The 15,186-nt window shown below is 36.0% G+C and overlaps 1 protein-coding gene across 2 annotated transcripts in view; it reads left to right on the top strand.

The window, feature by feature from the left end:
* The window catches only part of GDAP2 (ganglioside induced differentiation associated protein 2), a 73,790-nt gene that overhangs the window by 41,932 nt on the left and 16,672 nt on the right, over positions 1 to 15,186 (top strand). For both annotated transcript variants that reach the window (XM_044239007.1, XM_044239008.1), the window contains exons 9-12: positions 9,475 to 9,551; positions 10,319 to 10,395; positions 13,053 to 13,192; positions 13,861 to 13,915. In XM_044239007.1, coding sequence (XP_044094942.1) covers positions 9,475 to 9,551; positions 10,319 to 10,395; positions 13,053 to 13,192; positions 13,861 to 13,915 — 349 coding nt within the window. The remainder of the gene's footprint in view (positions 1 to 9,474; positions 9,552 to 10,318; positions 10,396 to 13,052; positions 13,193 to 13,860; positions 13,916 to 15,186) is intronic.

Here is a 15,186-nt window from a genome sequence, read left to right as displayed (position 1 = left end):
AAGAGAAATCTGGAACAGGTGCCTCCTCCTCTATTTCTTTTTCATACCCTATACTTAACCAAAGCATAGCATTAGCATTTATCACAGTATATTGCAGTGGTGTGTGGTTGTTTTAAGTCTCTATCCATAAACTGGGAGTGGACTAGATGGCCTCTGGAATTCCTCACAGAATTAGATAGAATGCTGTGTCTCTGTGAGTTTCTGGTCTTCATGTTATTCTGATTTTATATTTAGAATTGACAGCAAATTTGCCACTAGGTGGCAGCAATGACTAGCTTTTGCAAAGGCAGTCACCATCAAGTAATAGTTTTAGTGGTTTTTTAACTTGGCATGTGTAAGAATCATCTGGCAAACATTTTTCCCTAAATACAGTGAGGGGGCTCTCACTGGGACTTTGGTATCTGTATATATTTTGAAACTTTTTCACATTGTGATTCTTGTACTGTTAGGTCAGGGTACCTTTTTCTAGTCAAAGGCAGTGGTTCTCACACAATTTAGTCTTTGTTGTTGTTGAGGATGCCAGAGAGCTTTTGTTTACATGGTTTGTACCTACCAATATTTATCATATGAGAAATTGTTTATTAATTCATTTAAAAATAACCCATCATGTTTTTTAAAAAATAACTATTTTAAAAAATGAGTGAGAAGATGTGGCACTCACTGTCTTACATTTTTGCAAGTGTTTAAATGTTTGGCTTAATAGAAGACAGCTGGATTCTCATATCAGTGTTCAAACTGTTGGAATAAGTTATCTTGGGTGAAGTATATAAAGAAAATCTAACCTCACTTAGATATATAATTTGAAAGGGGAGGAATATGTTAATAGCCTTTCAAATAACTTGTGATCTTCTTTGATATTATAACATAAATCGGTAAGTGGTAGTTTCTTAAAGCTTAGTTATAATATGGAATCTTAAATCATATCTGTGAATTTTTATGTTCTGTTATATTAAAATGTTTGTTCTATCCTACTCTTTGAATGGGTTTTGTAATAGGAATTTACAGCATGAATTATAACATGATAGATTGTCTTTTGGAAAATACTGATTTACTGAATTTTTCAGATCTCCTAGATACTGATTTCATTATATGATATCAAAAAATTACATTTGTTAATATTGCCACTGATCTCATCAGAAAAGTCTTTCAGTATTAGGAACTGTAAGCTTCTGGGGATGCATACAAATTTTCCAAAAATATATGTATATTTTAAAGTTCAAGTTTTATCACTGGCAAGAAATACCGTTGGCTGCTTTTCTTGAAATGATAGGGTCACTTTATTCATTTTGAGAAAACGTCTGCCAAATACTCATGTTGAATAGCCACAGTTTGTCTGCCAGTCATTATTTGAAGAAAAACAGTGTTCCATGAAAAAAAGCAATAGAGTTTAGCTTACAAGTCATACAGTGCCTTTCTTCAAGACAACCTCATACTTCAGTATGCAGAATTACTTTATGTGTTCTTCCCATTTTATGATACATTAATCTTAAAAAGATGTGTTCCAAGGGTTGATTTAATAAAATTAATTTTATACCTCCTCATCAAAGACATTTTTAAACTGGATTTTTTCTTTATCTTTCTTTCTTTCTTTCTTTCTTTTTTCTTTTCTTTTCTTTTCTTTTTTTTTTTTTTTCCTGTGAGAATTTTGGCAGTGAAGTACAGTGACTGCTAGTACTGAATCTGGTTCCTCCGCCCTGATTCATTCTAGAGCACTAGTAGTCTACTTAACAATGCTTTTGCACCACTGGTGCAAATATCAACGCAGTGAAAAGGGCACATGATGTTTCAGTGTCATTGTGAAACTGTCAAAACAGTTTTGACCTTGCAAACCCCCTAAAAAGGTCAAGAACCACTGGTCTGTGATCTCTCACCAGTACCTTATAGTTGAAAGGAGTTTTGGTGATCATCTGATAACAGTTTTTCCAAAGTGGAATATGCAGTCTGTAAGCATTAGAATCACCAGGGCTGCTTACTAAAAATGTGTATGCCCCACACCAAACTTCATGAATCAGAATCTCTGTGGAAGAGGTTCAGAAATCTTCTAAAGTTTCTTAAGTAATTCTTTTGTGTTTAAATACTGATCTAGTGTGTCTCCTTTACTTTACATGGGGTAAGTAATCTCCTAGACTGGCTTGCCTGGAGTTCCAGTTCACTGAGAAAGAGCCTTCAGAATGGCTGTTGTGGCACATCTCCCTTCTCTACCACCTTCTTCAGCCCACTTAAACAAACTGGCTTCAGACAAGTTGGCAAAGGACTAGAGATTTTTTGTGTTCATATTACAAAGAACTGCACTGTTACCACTTTTCTCCAATCAGCCAACCTCTTCTTCTCTCTTTTTCTCTCTTACACATTCACACACTCCTCATTATCTTTCCCATTTCTTCATGAGAGTTACAGATAATCTGGAAATTTTGAAGTTTGTTAGACTGGAGACTTGTCATTGTCTCTTTCTCTCTTTAATGAGGACAATTGTTTTTACTTAATATGACTAGTTCAAGGCACTATTTAAATAAATCTATTCACACCTTTTTGAAAAGGAGTCCTGAGCAAAGGAATAGGTTCTAGGAAGGAATATGAACACAGCATGGAAAGTACTGTCCTAGTAGAAGGCCTTATCTTGAGATTCATATTTGTTATGCAGTCAGTAGTTTCCATTCAGTTCAGGAAACATTGGATATTTACTCTGTACAAGATAATATTCTAGGTACTGAAATATACTGAGATAAATAAGGTAGTCCTTCTGTTTTGAAATTCATGAGTGAGCCACACCACCTTCAGATGTCAGGGATGTGTTCTGAAGGGTGGTCAGGCTGTGTGCCCAAGTAGTCAGTACATAGTTGCCAACTGACAGAAGAGCACATCCTGTAGCTCCCAGAGCCTGAACTAAGAAATGGGCTAGGTGCCTCTGTCACACAGTTCTCTTGAGTAATAAGCTACGTCTGAATCAAAAGGTTTTCAGATTTCCCATGTAAGTGTTCAGTGCCTGCGATGATTAAAGATGAGGTGTCTCATAGCTATACTGCAGAATACTTCAGAATAGTAACAGCTCAAAAGTGTGGTCAAGGAATCAGGGACCCTTTTATAGGGAGCCTGTGAGACCACAACTAATTTTATAACGCTACTCGGACACAGTTGCCCTTTTCCTTCTCATTCCCACAGTGTTTGGTCGAGTTTTCCGAGGCTACTTACGATGTCACATTGCAGCATATTAAATGCAGAAGCAGACGTGAGAATCCAGCAGAACTTAGAGATTTGCAAAGACATTAAAGAAGATTAACTCTTTTCCCTAAACACAATTTTTGTCATAGAAGTTATTTTTGTTCACATAAAAAAGCTTTTTATTGTTTTTAGATTTACAAATAATTATGTTTAAAATTTCTGTTTTTATTTCTAATATGGTGAATATTGGTAGGTATAACTGACATAAACATAAAAGGGCCCTGAGACCAGAAAGTTTGAGAACTGATGACTACTTGTTTCAGAGTTTATGGTATAACTGAGCTACGAGTCATCTGTTTGCATACTCTGCCATGTGCTGAATGTTTAAGATTGCAGGCTGTGGGTTTTTTTTTTTTTAATTTATTAATTTTATTTTTTTCTAAATAAGGCTTTTTACATGTAATGAGTCTGGTTTCTGTTAATTGTGTTAATTGATCAAATTAAGCAAGTGAGAGAGATATATATATACATATATATGTATGTATATATACACACACACACATTTTCTAAATCTGAGGAAGTAGGTCTTCCATTAGCAGCATCTTTTTGAAAGCTTTCAATTCTTCCATCAGTAATAGAACGGAAGTACCCATGGATTGGCTACATAGGGTTAGATCATTTCTTTCATGGCACTGCCTTACCACATCATTCTCTCTGTGTGGTAATTCACCCGAAAATAAATTAGCATGTTGTCTGGTTCTTTATTAATATTTCTAGGTTTTCTATCCAACTGTGACACTAATTTGGGTATATCATAAGGAAGAAGTTGGCTTACTACAAAAATTAGGAAGCAATATTCTTTTTCAAAGATAGAGATTTAAAACTCTTAAAAAATTCTTTTACAGTAACTTTTTCATTAGTTTTCCTCAGTCAGCTTAAGACCAGTTGCCTACAACTCTTGAGTCATTTCCCACAATAAAAACTTTATCTTCCTTTGTTATTAGGTATTTATTGAGCTCTTATCAGTGTGCCAGGTGTCATGCTGAAAACATACTAAAGTGACATGCAAAACAGAACAGCCCCAGCCGTCGTGGAGCTTAGAATCTTGCAGAGGAGAAGAATGTTAAACTAATCATTATATGAATAACTTATTTAAGTTATAAGATGCAGTAAGTATACAACAAGGGTCCTAAGTCAGGGGGGAGCAGTTGCCTAAGGCCAGGAAAAACTTGTGTTGACTCCAAAACCCAGGCTGTTGGTTGTACACAAATAGGTTAGTCATTAGTCTTTTAAGAGTTTTTAGGGTAAATTTTCTTCATCATTCAACCTGTGACTATGCATGTGGACAGTAATAGATTAACTGGAAGAAATTGCCTTTTACTAGCTTTATGAGGACAGCAGCCAACCTTAGTTGATTGCAGCCTGTTGAGAAACTATGTAGTATTTCTGCCTTCAGAGCTCTGTAGTGGCCACCTTTGCTGTCATTTTGCCATAATTTGTGTGACTGTTTACCTATCATTATTAGTTTATCCAACGAGTAATAGAAATCTGTTTATTTGGAATAAGCTCTAAGAAAACAAGAAACTACTTTGAGTTGGTGTTTTCCTTTTTTTAGCTTTTGATTGTTGGATTGGGATAAAAGCTTATTTATCTTTATTGAAATAAAATGCAGAAACAACAGCAAAAAATGAGGTGCAGTTTATAAGAGATATAATGGAAATTTTAAAATATCTTCTGACTAGATGAGGGAAATGAAGCATTTTTTCTCTACTGGCTGAGGAATTTTTTGCTTTTATTCCCTCCTCCCAAATACTTATTTAAAAGAAAAGAAAATTGACTAGATAATCAAATCAAGCTTACATGATCCTAGAGGGAATGGAGGAGACTTAATAAAGAAGATACCAGATGAAGCTGTCAGTGTTGAGTTGCTGCCCTGGACTTCATTTCAGTCCTTAGAAACTGGAGCAGCACCAGTGTCTCAGCAATGATACTAAACCTTTCTTGAATCATAAAGCCTTTAAAATTCTCATGTAAGCTATAAGCCTTTTCCCCATGAACATGCTTGTATAGATGTTGCTTTTGCCAACCAAAATCTATTCTAGAATCTCAAGTTGTTAATCACAGATCAAGGTTCAAAACATTTTAGAGTTGATGGTATTTCAGAGTTCACACCATGGACTACAGTCAATTTTAAATAGATTAAGGACTTAATTTTTTTTTTTAATTAAAACTCATGGAAGAAGCTGTAGGCTAGTATCTTTTATACCTTGGAGAAAGGACAGGTTTCTTAAACAAGATATAAAAAACATTGACTATAAAAGAAAAAATAGCTTTGATTATATTAAAATTAAGAACATTGGCAAGTAGGGCAATGAATCTTAAGGAAAGTGAAAAGCAAAGTATAGAATGGGAGTACTCAAAGTAAATATAACTAGCAAATGATTACTATCAAGAATATACCAAGAACTCCTACAAGTAAGAAAAGAACAAATAGACCTATAGAAAATAAAGAGTATGAATAGGCATCTCACAGAAGAGGGAAACATGTCTGTTGAACATGAACGGGATCTCAACATCACTAGTGACCAAAGAAATGAGATACCATTACAGACCTGATTGGCAGAAGTTAAAATCTCTGCTGATACCAAGTGTTGAGAAGGACATGGATTCACAGGATCTCATATTCACTGCTTGTAGAAGTATAAATGGGTACACCACTTTGGAAAAGAGACCTGGTCTTATTTCCTAAAACCGAATATTCCTATAACCTGGCACTTCAACTCATGTGTATCTACCCAAGAGAAATCATGCACACATATACCAGGAAATATGTATCATGTTCAGTGATCAATAAGTTGATCAATAACAATAAGTTGATTGTAGCACTATGCACAGGAGCAAAAACCTGGGAACAGTTCCAAGTACTGGTAAGTAAGAGAGTGGATTAAAAAAACTCTAGTTTCCATATGGTACAGATACGTCATGTAGTTGGCAAAGTGAATGAACAGCATTACCACCCAATGCTAGCAGTCTAGTAAATCTAACAAGTCAGACCCAAAAGATTGCATACAGTGTAATAAGCTTTTTCCAAAAAGTTTTTTAGGAGTACATCAGATGAACCAAAAGGATATGAAAAGGAAGCAAGAAAATGATGGATGGGCGAATCTAGAGACTGGTTATGGGGGTAGGGGCTAGAATCAAAGGGGAATGATCATGGGATTAGAAGTAGATTATTGCTGGGTGCTACCTTTTGTTTGGGGTAGTAGGTTTCAGAATGCTTATTATTTCATTAAAAATAATTAATTAGATAACCGGTTTTTAAAACATTTTGAAGATTGATTGATTGATTGATTGATTTTAGAGAGAGAGGGAGTATGCCCAAGAGTGGGGGGAAGGGCAGAGGGAGAGAAGGTCGCTCAAGCCAACTCCCCACTGAGGGCAGAGCCAGACTGGGACTAAATCTCATGACCTGAGTAGAAATCAAGAGTCAGGTGCTTAACTGACTAAGCCACCCAGGCGCCCCTAGATGATCAGTTTTTTAAAGAAAACCATGTGTGTACCCATGATGAGAGTGTTTTGAACCAAGGTTAATTCTGTTTTGTGCACCTGAATTCCAGTTTGAAAAAAAATTTTTTCAGAGTTCATTGAACACATTGTTATTCAGCATCAGAAGTAACCCTGGAGATTGTCTGAACATATAGAGACAAATAAGATGCATTCCCTCTTTGTTGTCTAAGAGCAGAAGCAAACACTGGCTGTAAGTGGGTGAAGCCTTGTGCTAATCTTTATGGTGCAAAGAAGGGGGAGCAGTTAGTTCCGCATGTCTGGACCTTGCCTCCACTCCACTCCCCCCTCACTCTGCCCTCCTCTCCTCCCCTTGGCATAGTGATAGAATATTTAGACCTCTGCTGGATTGCTTGTTTCATTGTGTCTTATCACAGAGTTAATTCTTTATGTGTCTGTCTGATATGTTCAGCTTTAAACTCTTTGAAGCCAAGGACCTTTTGCTATCATTCTCAGATGCCCCCCAAAATATCTTGAATAATATTCATGTTTACTATTTCATTAAACAAAGATCTGAGTCCCTACTATGTTGCAGGCCCTGGCATGAACACAGTACATTGTTGAGAAATGAGCTAATGAATCCAAGAATGAAGTATAGAAGTTAACCAACATTTACTGAATTCCTGTTGCATGATTTGTGCTAGGACCAATGATGCTTATAAGCCACTTAAGATGCATTCTGTTCAGTCTTGTTGTGAAGATGACTTAATCATAAGACAATTAGAAAACAGTACGATTGGGAATTTAGTGTGAATAACCAAGGAAGTGACTCCATGTAAAAATAGGAACAGAACATATGGATAAGGAGAATTACCATAAACATAGGTCTTCTCTTGACTTGCAAATTATGTCTTAAACCAAAATTTAAAGCTATTTTCTCTTTGGTTTTTCAATTTACATAGGTGGGCAAGTTTCCTTTTATTTATTATTTTTTTTTTTTTTTAAAGGAAGGGGATAAGGGGCAGAGGGCAAAGGGCAAAGGGGAGAGAGAGAAAATCTTTAGTAGGCTCCACGCCCAGCATGGAGCCCAACTTGGGTCTTGATCTCATGACCCTGAGATCATGGTCTTAGCTGAAATCAAGAGTCAGACTCTTAACAGACTGAGCCACCCAGGTTCCCCAAGTTTCCAAATTTAAAAAGGAAAACTGTGGAACTATGTGATACCAAGTATTTTTTTTTTATAGGCAGTTGCAATTTCTGTGATGCTAGCAGGCATTGTTGATTACAACCCAAATGTAATAGGCTTCCTATTAAATATCCTTAGCTGTGTAATTGTGCTTTATAGGTGAAAAGTGTTCTGCATAAGCACCACTTGGCAGATGAGGAAGCAAGTCCATAGAGGTGAAACAGCTTTACCTACTGAGGTTGCACAGAAAGTGATAGAATTAGAAACCAAGTCACCTCCTCCTGGTTTAGTTTTCCTTATGTTATGGGATGTTGCCCTATGTGACCTAGATGCTTTAAAAGTTGCTTTTCATGGTGCCTTGGTGACTCAGTGTGTTAAGCCTCTGCCTTTGGCTCAGGTCATGATCTCAGGGTCCTGGGATTGAGCCCCACATCTCATTGGGCTCTCTGGTCAGCAGAGAGCCTGCTTCCCCCCCACCCCCTGCCTGCCTCTCTGCCTACTTGTGATCTCTCTCTGTCAAATAAATAAATAAAATCTTTGGGGGAAAAAGTTGCTTTTCATGCATTTCAGTGCCTTGAAAGCTTTTTTCGCAAATGAGTGGCCCTTTGAATTTTAAGAAAGCGGTATGAAATAGTAGAAAAAATACTAACCTTTTAAGAAATCTGGAGATCTGAGTACAGTTTCAAATTCAGCTCCACCAATAATTGGCTGGTAACTAAGTTAAGCTCAACCTTTTGCAGGTCATTTGCCCTCTTTGAGATCTTTAATGTCTCTTCTAGTTTTTGTTTTTGTTTTTTTTTTTAAAATTTTATTTATTTATTTGACAGACAGAGATCACAAGTAGGCAGAGCAGCAGGCAGAGAGAGAGGAGGAAGCAGGCTCCCTGCTGAGCAGAGAGGCTGATGTGGGGCTCAATCCCAGGACCCTGGGATCATGACCTGAGCTGAAGGCAGAGGCTTTAACCCACTGAGCCACCCAGGCACCCCGTCTCTTCTAGTTTTAATGCCCTCTTGGCTAAAGCCAGGCTGCGGTCCCTAAGATCTGCTATATGCATTATCGGGGCAACTGGTTTGATTAACCAATCATTAAATAAGCCTGGACTTCTCGCATAAAATTACCTAGTTCCTTTGTGGTTCCACATAATATGTTGAACATTTACCTGTTTTTCTTATGAAAAGTAAGCTCCTTGAGGGCACTGACCGTATCTGTTCACTATAGGATTCTCAATACCAAGTTGTTGTTGGATGAGTGAACATCTATTTTAGATAACTGCTTTTGTTTTAAGATTTTCTATTTGCATGCTTTTTAGTAAAGGAAAATAACAGTATTTGAAAACTTAAATTGAATACTTGGTATCTTTGCCATTTATATGAATAGTCTTCACTTTATCATAAAGGATTTTTTTAAATTGTTTAGTATGAACACCGTCCTTTCTCAGTTACTCGCTAACTCATTTGTATTTATCAATAACACATTAGTAGAGTTTCTGCATAGTATAATGACCTCCTTAATTCCTTGCACATTATAATAAAATCTCATTCTTTAGGGAAAGATAAAAACAGATTCCATTTGTAAATTTAATTTACAAGGTGTTATTTTAATAATTATGTCCTTTATTTCTCTAGTTACAATCGCTGGTTATGTCAAGCAAGATCTGAGGATCTATCTGATATTGCTTCTCTAAAAGCCTTATACCAAACAGGTGAGCTTAAGGACATAGTAACTTTTACTAATTAAGGACCTTCTCTCACATGCTGTTAGAAACTTCATTTTCCTCTGATTTTGTTTTATCTGTGAGAAAAGTAATTTTTATACTAATGGGGATAGTTTTTGCTCATTGTCAAGATTGTAAAAACAACACATCAACTTACAGATTTTCATCTTACAGTTCTACATTGGTCAACTTTGTTTCTTCTTAATATCCTTTTTCTTACCTCTTCTTAATACCCTTTTTCTTACCTTTGAACATTTTTTCTGCTTTTAAAAATGTCATCTACTTGCTGTACAAAATTCAAACCTTACATAAACATATGATAGAGATGTTGAAATTTCTCAGATTTCCACTCCTTACCGCATTAAATTTCTTTTCAGACAGTACTTGTTAATTTTCAGAGTTGAGTTCCAAGTAGTTTTTCCTGGATCACTAATGCTATTAAAAAGCATAGTGAACTTAAGCAAAAAGCTATGTATAAAAGGTCTGTGCCCTGCAGCCGTTCCTTTGGCTGTCCCTGATTTAAAACCTGTAAGAAAACTTATCTTAGTAGTAAGGGTAGTCATCAAAATTTACTGAAGCTTAAAAAAAAAAAAAAGGGATTGTTTTCCACATAGTGAAAGACATCTGAAGATAAAATTTAAAAAATATAAGTTCTTGATTTTCAATCTTTTATATTTGTGTAGAATATTTTTATAACATCAGAGTCCAGTCTTAGAATAAAGTCTCTGGGCGCTGATCACATTTCCTGTTCACAGGTGTTGATAACTGTGGTCGCACAGTGATGGTGGTAGTTGGAAGAAACATTCCTGTCACATTAATAGATATGGACAAGGTAAGCCACAGAAAGGCTCTGTTTTACATATAATGTTGATTTTCATGATTAGTAAGGTATGAATTTGGAATCAGAACTTAGATTATGAGAGGGGCAGAATTGTGTGTATCTGGGCAGAGGAGCGACCCTTGCTCTGCATGTTGGCACATACTATTTCAGTAAGTTAGGGGTTTGGTTTGGTTCCATAGGAGAAACAAAAAATAGTAGAATCCAATAATGTGATAAAAAATGCAACTGCTCTCTTTCAGATATGACACAACTGGCAAGTTTTGGGTTGGAATCACTCTGGGTTATAACTGTGCTAACAATCAAATACTGCTTTTCTTGAAAAAAGAAAAATTAACTCTTGAATATCTATCTGAAGAGAAGAAGTCAGAGATGTAGTTAACCCAAAATGTCATAATGCCACAATCCCTTTATTTGGAGGCCAAGGACAGAAATACCTGGTTCATAAAAGAAAAGATGGTATTTCTGGCAAAGTAAATAAGAAAATGATTCTGCTTTTAAAAACGATTAGTAGTCCGGTGGGGGGGAAAAAAAGTGAATCAGAATGACAGACCTTTTGTTGCCTTCAAAACTAGCCATAAATCTCAAATAATAATCATTGTCATCAAAGATGAATCGAAATGATAAAAATGGTCACATCCATTGACCCAAGAATTCTGTTCTTCAGAATTTGTACTAAGGAAATAATCTAGCTAAAACTAGCTAAAACTGCCCAAATTGGAATACTTGGGCAAGGGACCATTGAATCTAAAAGATAAATATGTAAATTGTCCTAGAATATCAGTATTATTAGAAACTGACTGCAAGAGAGGAGAATCACTTTAATAAATCATTCTTAACTACAGTAACAAATTATGCCCTTAAAAAATGTAAAAATCGCACCTATTTTTAACATAAAACGCAGTTATACAAAAGCAGGTAATTGCTTCTGGCCAAGCCCTTAGTTTCCTGGTCACTGGTGTTTACATTTAAAAAATTGTGCAAGCGCTGGACCTGGCATGTTACCATAGGCTCATTTGTAGCATAAAATTGGAACTTAAATTCCTAACAGGTAATTAGGGTGTATCCACAAATGGAATGGTTTGTGACCCTTAAAAATTATGGTTCTAAAGACAAGTACTATAGAGAAATACTTATAATATTGGCAAGGGAGAAAGTGATACATTAAGCTGCCTACAAACTGACCTTAACTTGCTATGTTTTAAGCATAAAGGTAAAGACTCAAAATGTAAATATTTCAAAATGGATTCAATGGTTTTAGGGAGAATTTGTTTTCTCCATTTTTCTATCATGTGGCTTATACTTCCTTATAATGAAAAAAGGTTAAGTTAAAGATGGGGAATTTAAAGCTGGAAGTGAGCATTTTAATTGCCCTGGGGAGGGGGTAGAGAGTAGATAGAGGACCAGAAGCAGTCTGGCAAAAGCAGAAATAATAACAAAAATACACACACACACACACACACACACACAGAGGAAAAACTCAACTGTTGCAAATGATACCATAAGTATCATAAGTCTCTACTTTACTCATTTTGTGTTAATAACAATCAGTATGACATTGATTCATTCTCATTATAATATGATTGATAACCAATAAAAACATGAATCTCTGCATTTGATTTTGGTGTGTCCTTTCTTGGTGTTCTGAATATCCACTATGTACCATTTCATATAATATAAATGAGATATATTGTGAGGCCCAAACCAACAAACTGGAAAGATACTGTGTTTTCTTAGTGCCTTCTGTCAGCTCTGCCAGTAGTTGGATGCTAATTCGTCTCAGTCCACTCCTCTCAGTGCCAAGGACTCTCCTGGGGAGAACTGGGAAATCGCCTGTTTGATAATAATCTTGCACTTGTAAACTGTTAGCTTCCTCTATGTCATTGTTTATAGGCACACCACTGGGTCATCCTGGCCCTGCCCATATTGTATCTCTGCTTTGTGTTTGATGTTTCTCTTACATTTCATCCTTCTTGTAATGGACTATTTCTCTAATATTTATTTCTCTGATGTGATCTGGATCACGTTAAATTTGAGCCTTAGAAAGCTGCCCAGTCCATTGCCATCTACTGACTAAACCTGTTCTCATTTTTCTCATTCAGGTCAACGTTAAAGATGCCAAAAAAATTAGTCCTCAAAGTGAGCTGTGGGAGGGAGGCATCACTCATAATGTCCTTGTATAGCAGTTCTTGGTTATGTGAGAGACCTAAATCTATATCCCAGTAGAGACTGCAGAGATTTTCATTGAGTTCATGTGGAAACATCAGGAAAGATCACAAGTCTACAAATTGTACTTCTGATGATATTAATATCATTATCCTACAGAGGGAAAACCTAGCAGCTGACCGAAGAACTCTTAAGTATAGGAAGAGTTATTTGTGACGATAGAGATTGATTGTTCTCCACCATTTAGAAAAAACAAGGCAAAAATGGATCCTACTGTACCATTTCTGAGAATTACATAACACTGGTATGGTTCACTTTTCTGAAGATCTTTTAAAAGAGAATTGATACTTTTTAGTCCGAGATGTCCATCTGCAGTGCCAGGGCCATTGATGATACTAATCTTCTGGGTTTTGCCTCATTCTTGGCTTCTATGAAATAGACCACTGTGCAAGATGATCTTACTTTTACTTCTCTTTTTCTTCTAGGCTCTTTTATATTTTATCCATGTAATGGATCACATTGCTGTGAAAGAGTATGTATTAGTATATTTTCACACACTGACCAGCGAATACAATCACCTGGACTCTGACTTCCTGAAGAAGCTCTACGATGTTGTTGATGTCAAGTTAGTTATTTTTGCGAATTATGAAGAGGGGAGATAGCTTCTTTCTTTCCTAATACTAATCAATAAACAAATATTGCTTAGTATTATTCAAAAAAATGTATTTCATGTAACAATTTTATCATATATAGAGGAGATATTTTAATATGAGGAAGCCCTCCTTAACTCCAGCGTGTTTTGCATCTAAGGAAATTCATATGTAAACTTTTCCCTGCTTTTAAAAAACATCTTGAAAAAGGGTTGGGATCATTACCAATCTTTATATAAAATAACAAAAATACTACCTTTTTTATTAATAAGATGTTACTTTTATCAAAATACATATATAAATATTATTTTATTTGACCCAGTGACCCATGAGTATGTTAGTTCATAGTCTGATCCCAGAGATTCTAGTGCAATATAAAAAAATGGCAGTTTGTTAAATATGAAATTACTTTGTTCTACCTGTAGGTGGCTCTGTCACAGCCAAGAGAAATAACATCTTTTATAAAACAAATGCTTTAAATAATGAAAAGTTCTCTGAATCATTTTTTGACATTTCACCTAAAATTCAGTAAGTGAACTAGAGCTACTTTTAACTTGTTTTCTTTGTGAATATATTTCTATACTCTAGCAGAGTTAATTGTCCATAGCATGACATACTGACCCTTGTTTTTATTTCAAATCAGATACAAGAGGAATTTGAAGGCTGTTTATTTTGTTCATCCAACATTTCGTTCAAAGGTACAGTGTGTTTCTTTTTAGCTTAATCTTGAATTTTAGTGCACTGCATGCTAGCATATTAAGCTATATTTCAAGATCTTGATTCTTACTACTACCACTGTGACTGTTGATTTCTTTGCTTACTGTTCCTTTTAAGTGATAGTGAGCTGTGGTCCTAATGTTTTGGTCCCATGTAAACTCCAGTGTCTTATAGGCAAGTCATACAAGCCTTTCAGTCCTTGCTTCTTCTGTGTTTGTTTGTGCTTTGCTCATGCTCTTGTTACAGAGTATACTTTCCTTCCTCTGCTCATGGCTAACTTCTCTTTGTCCTTCAGATCTCGGCTTAACAATTACTTCCATAGAAAACCTTTCCCAACCAATTCTGCAACTAGTAGGTAATCCTGCATTGTACCCCCTTAAGATTTTAGTCTCTATCATTGTGATGTTTTTAATACTAATTATTTGTTTAATTTTCTACCTTACGCTAGACTGCAAGATTTGTGAAAGCTAGAATATAGCTATCTTGTTCTTTGAATATCCCTAATACCTAATCTGGCATCTTGACTTCATCAATATGTACTCCTTTGGTCCTTTTACTTTTTCTAAAATTATCATCTCTCTCTCTCTCTTTTTCTTTTTTTTTTTTTTTTTGGTCTTTATTTCCTTCCCTATCCAGCCTAAAACCCAAATTCTGTCACTTTAGTCACTGCTGTTAATGCCGAAAATAACCTATGGTCTCTTAATCTTTTATCACACTTGCCCATCAAACCCTGATCATGAGATAATTTCATCACTCTGCTTTCTTCACTCCTGTATCTGGGTTGCTGAGAACAGATGGAGAGGTCTTAGAGCCATGTCATTTTGGCCTTCTAAGCAGACTCATGCATGGAGCTTTCTCTGCTGAGGGCCCCCTGGTATTTCACTGGATAGTGTCCCAGCAAGGCTCTCTGCTCTCCCCAAGCCCGGTCCTACTAGCAGCTCCTCACTCCAGTAGTTGGCCTGGCCTTGTTCTTAACCAACAACATCGAAAAACATCAGTAAAAAGCTGCCTCTCTCTTCCCTCCCACCCAGACTTACCTGCCATCTGTTCCTATCATTTCATTCTTTTCTGTCATAAAAAATGTGTCTCTTCTTAATGAAGAGTAGCCCCTCTACCTGTGGTCCAGATACAATTATAATAATAGCTAATGTTTTCTAAGCACCTAACTATATCCTTGCTTTTCCCTGTGTTATCTTGTTTAAGCCTTACATCTAAGAAGGAGATAGTAGTATTATGCCTACTTTGGAGATAA

The sequence above is a fragment of the Neovison vison genome, chromosome 2 (genome assembly GCF_020171115.1).
Source record: "Neovison vison isolate M4711 chromosome 2, ASM_NN_V1, whole genome shotgun sequence".
In the NCBI taxonomy this organism is placed as follows: domain Eukaryota; kingdom Metazoa; phylum Chordata; class Mammalia; order Carnivora; family Mustelidae; genus Neogale; species Neogale vison.
This window is presented reverse-complemented; position numbering and strand designations above follow the sequence as displayed.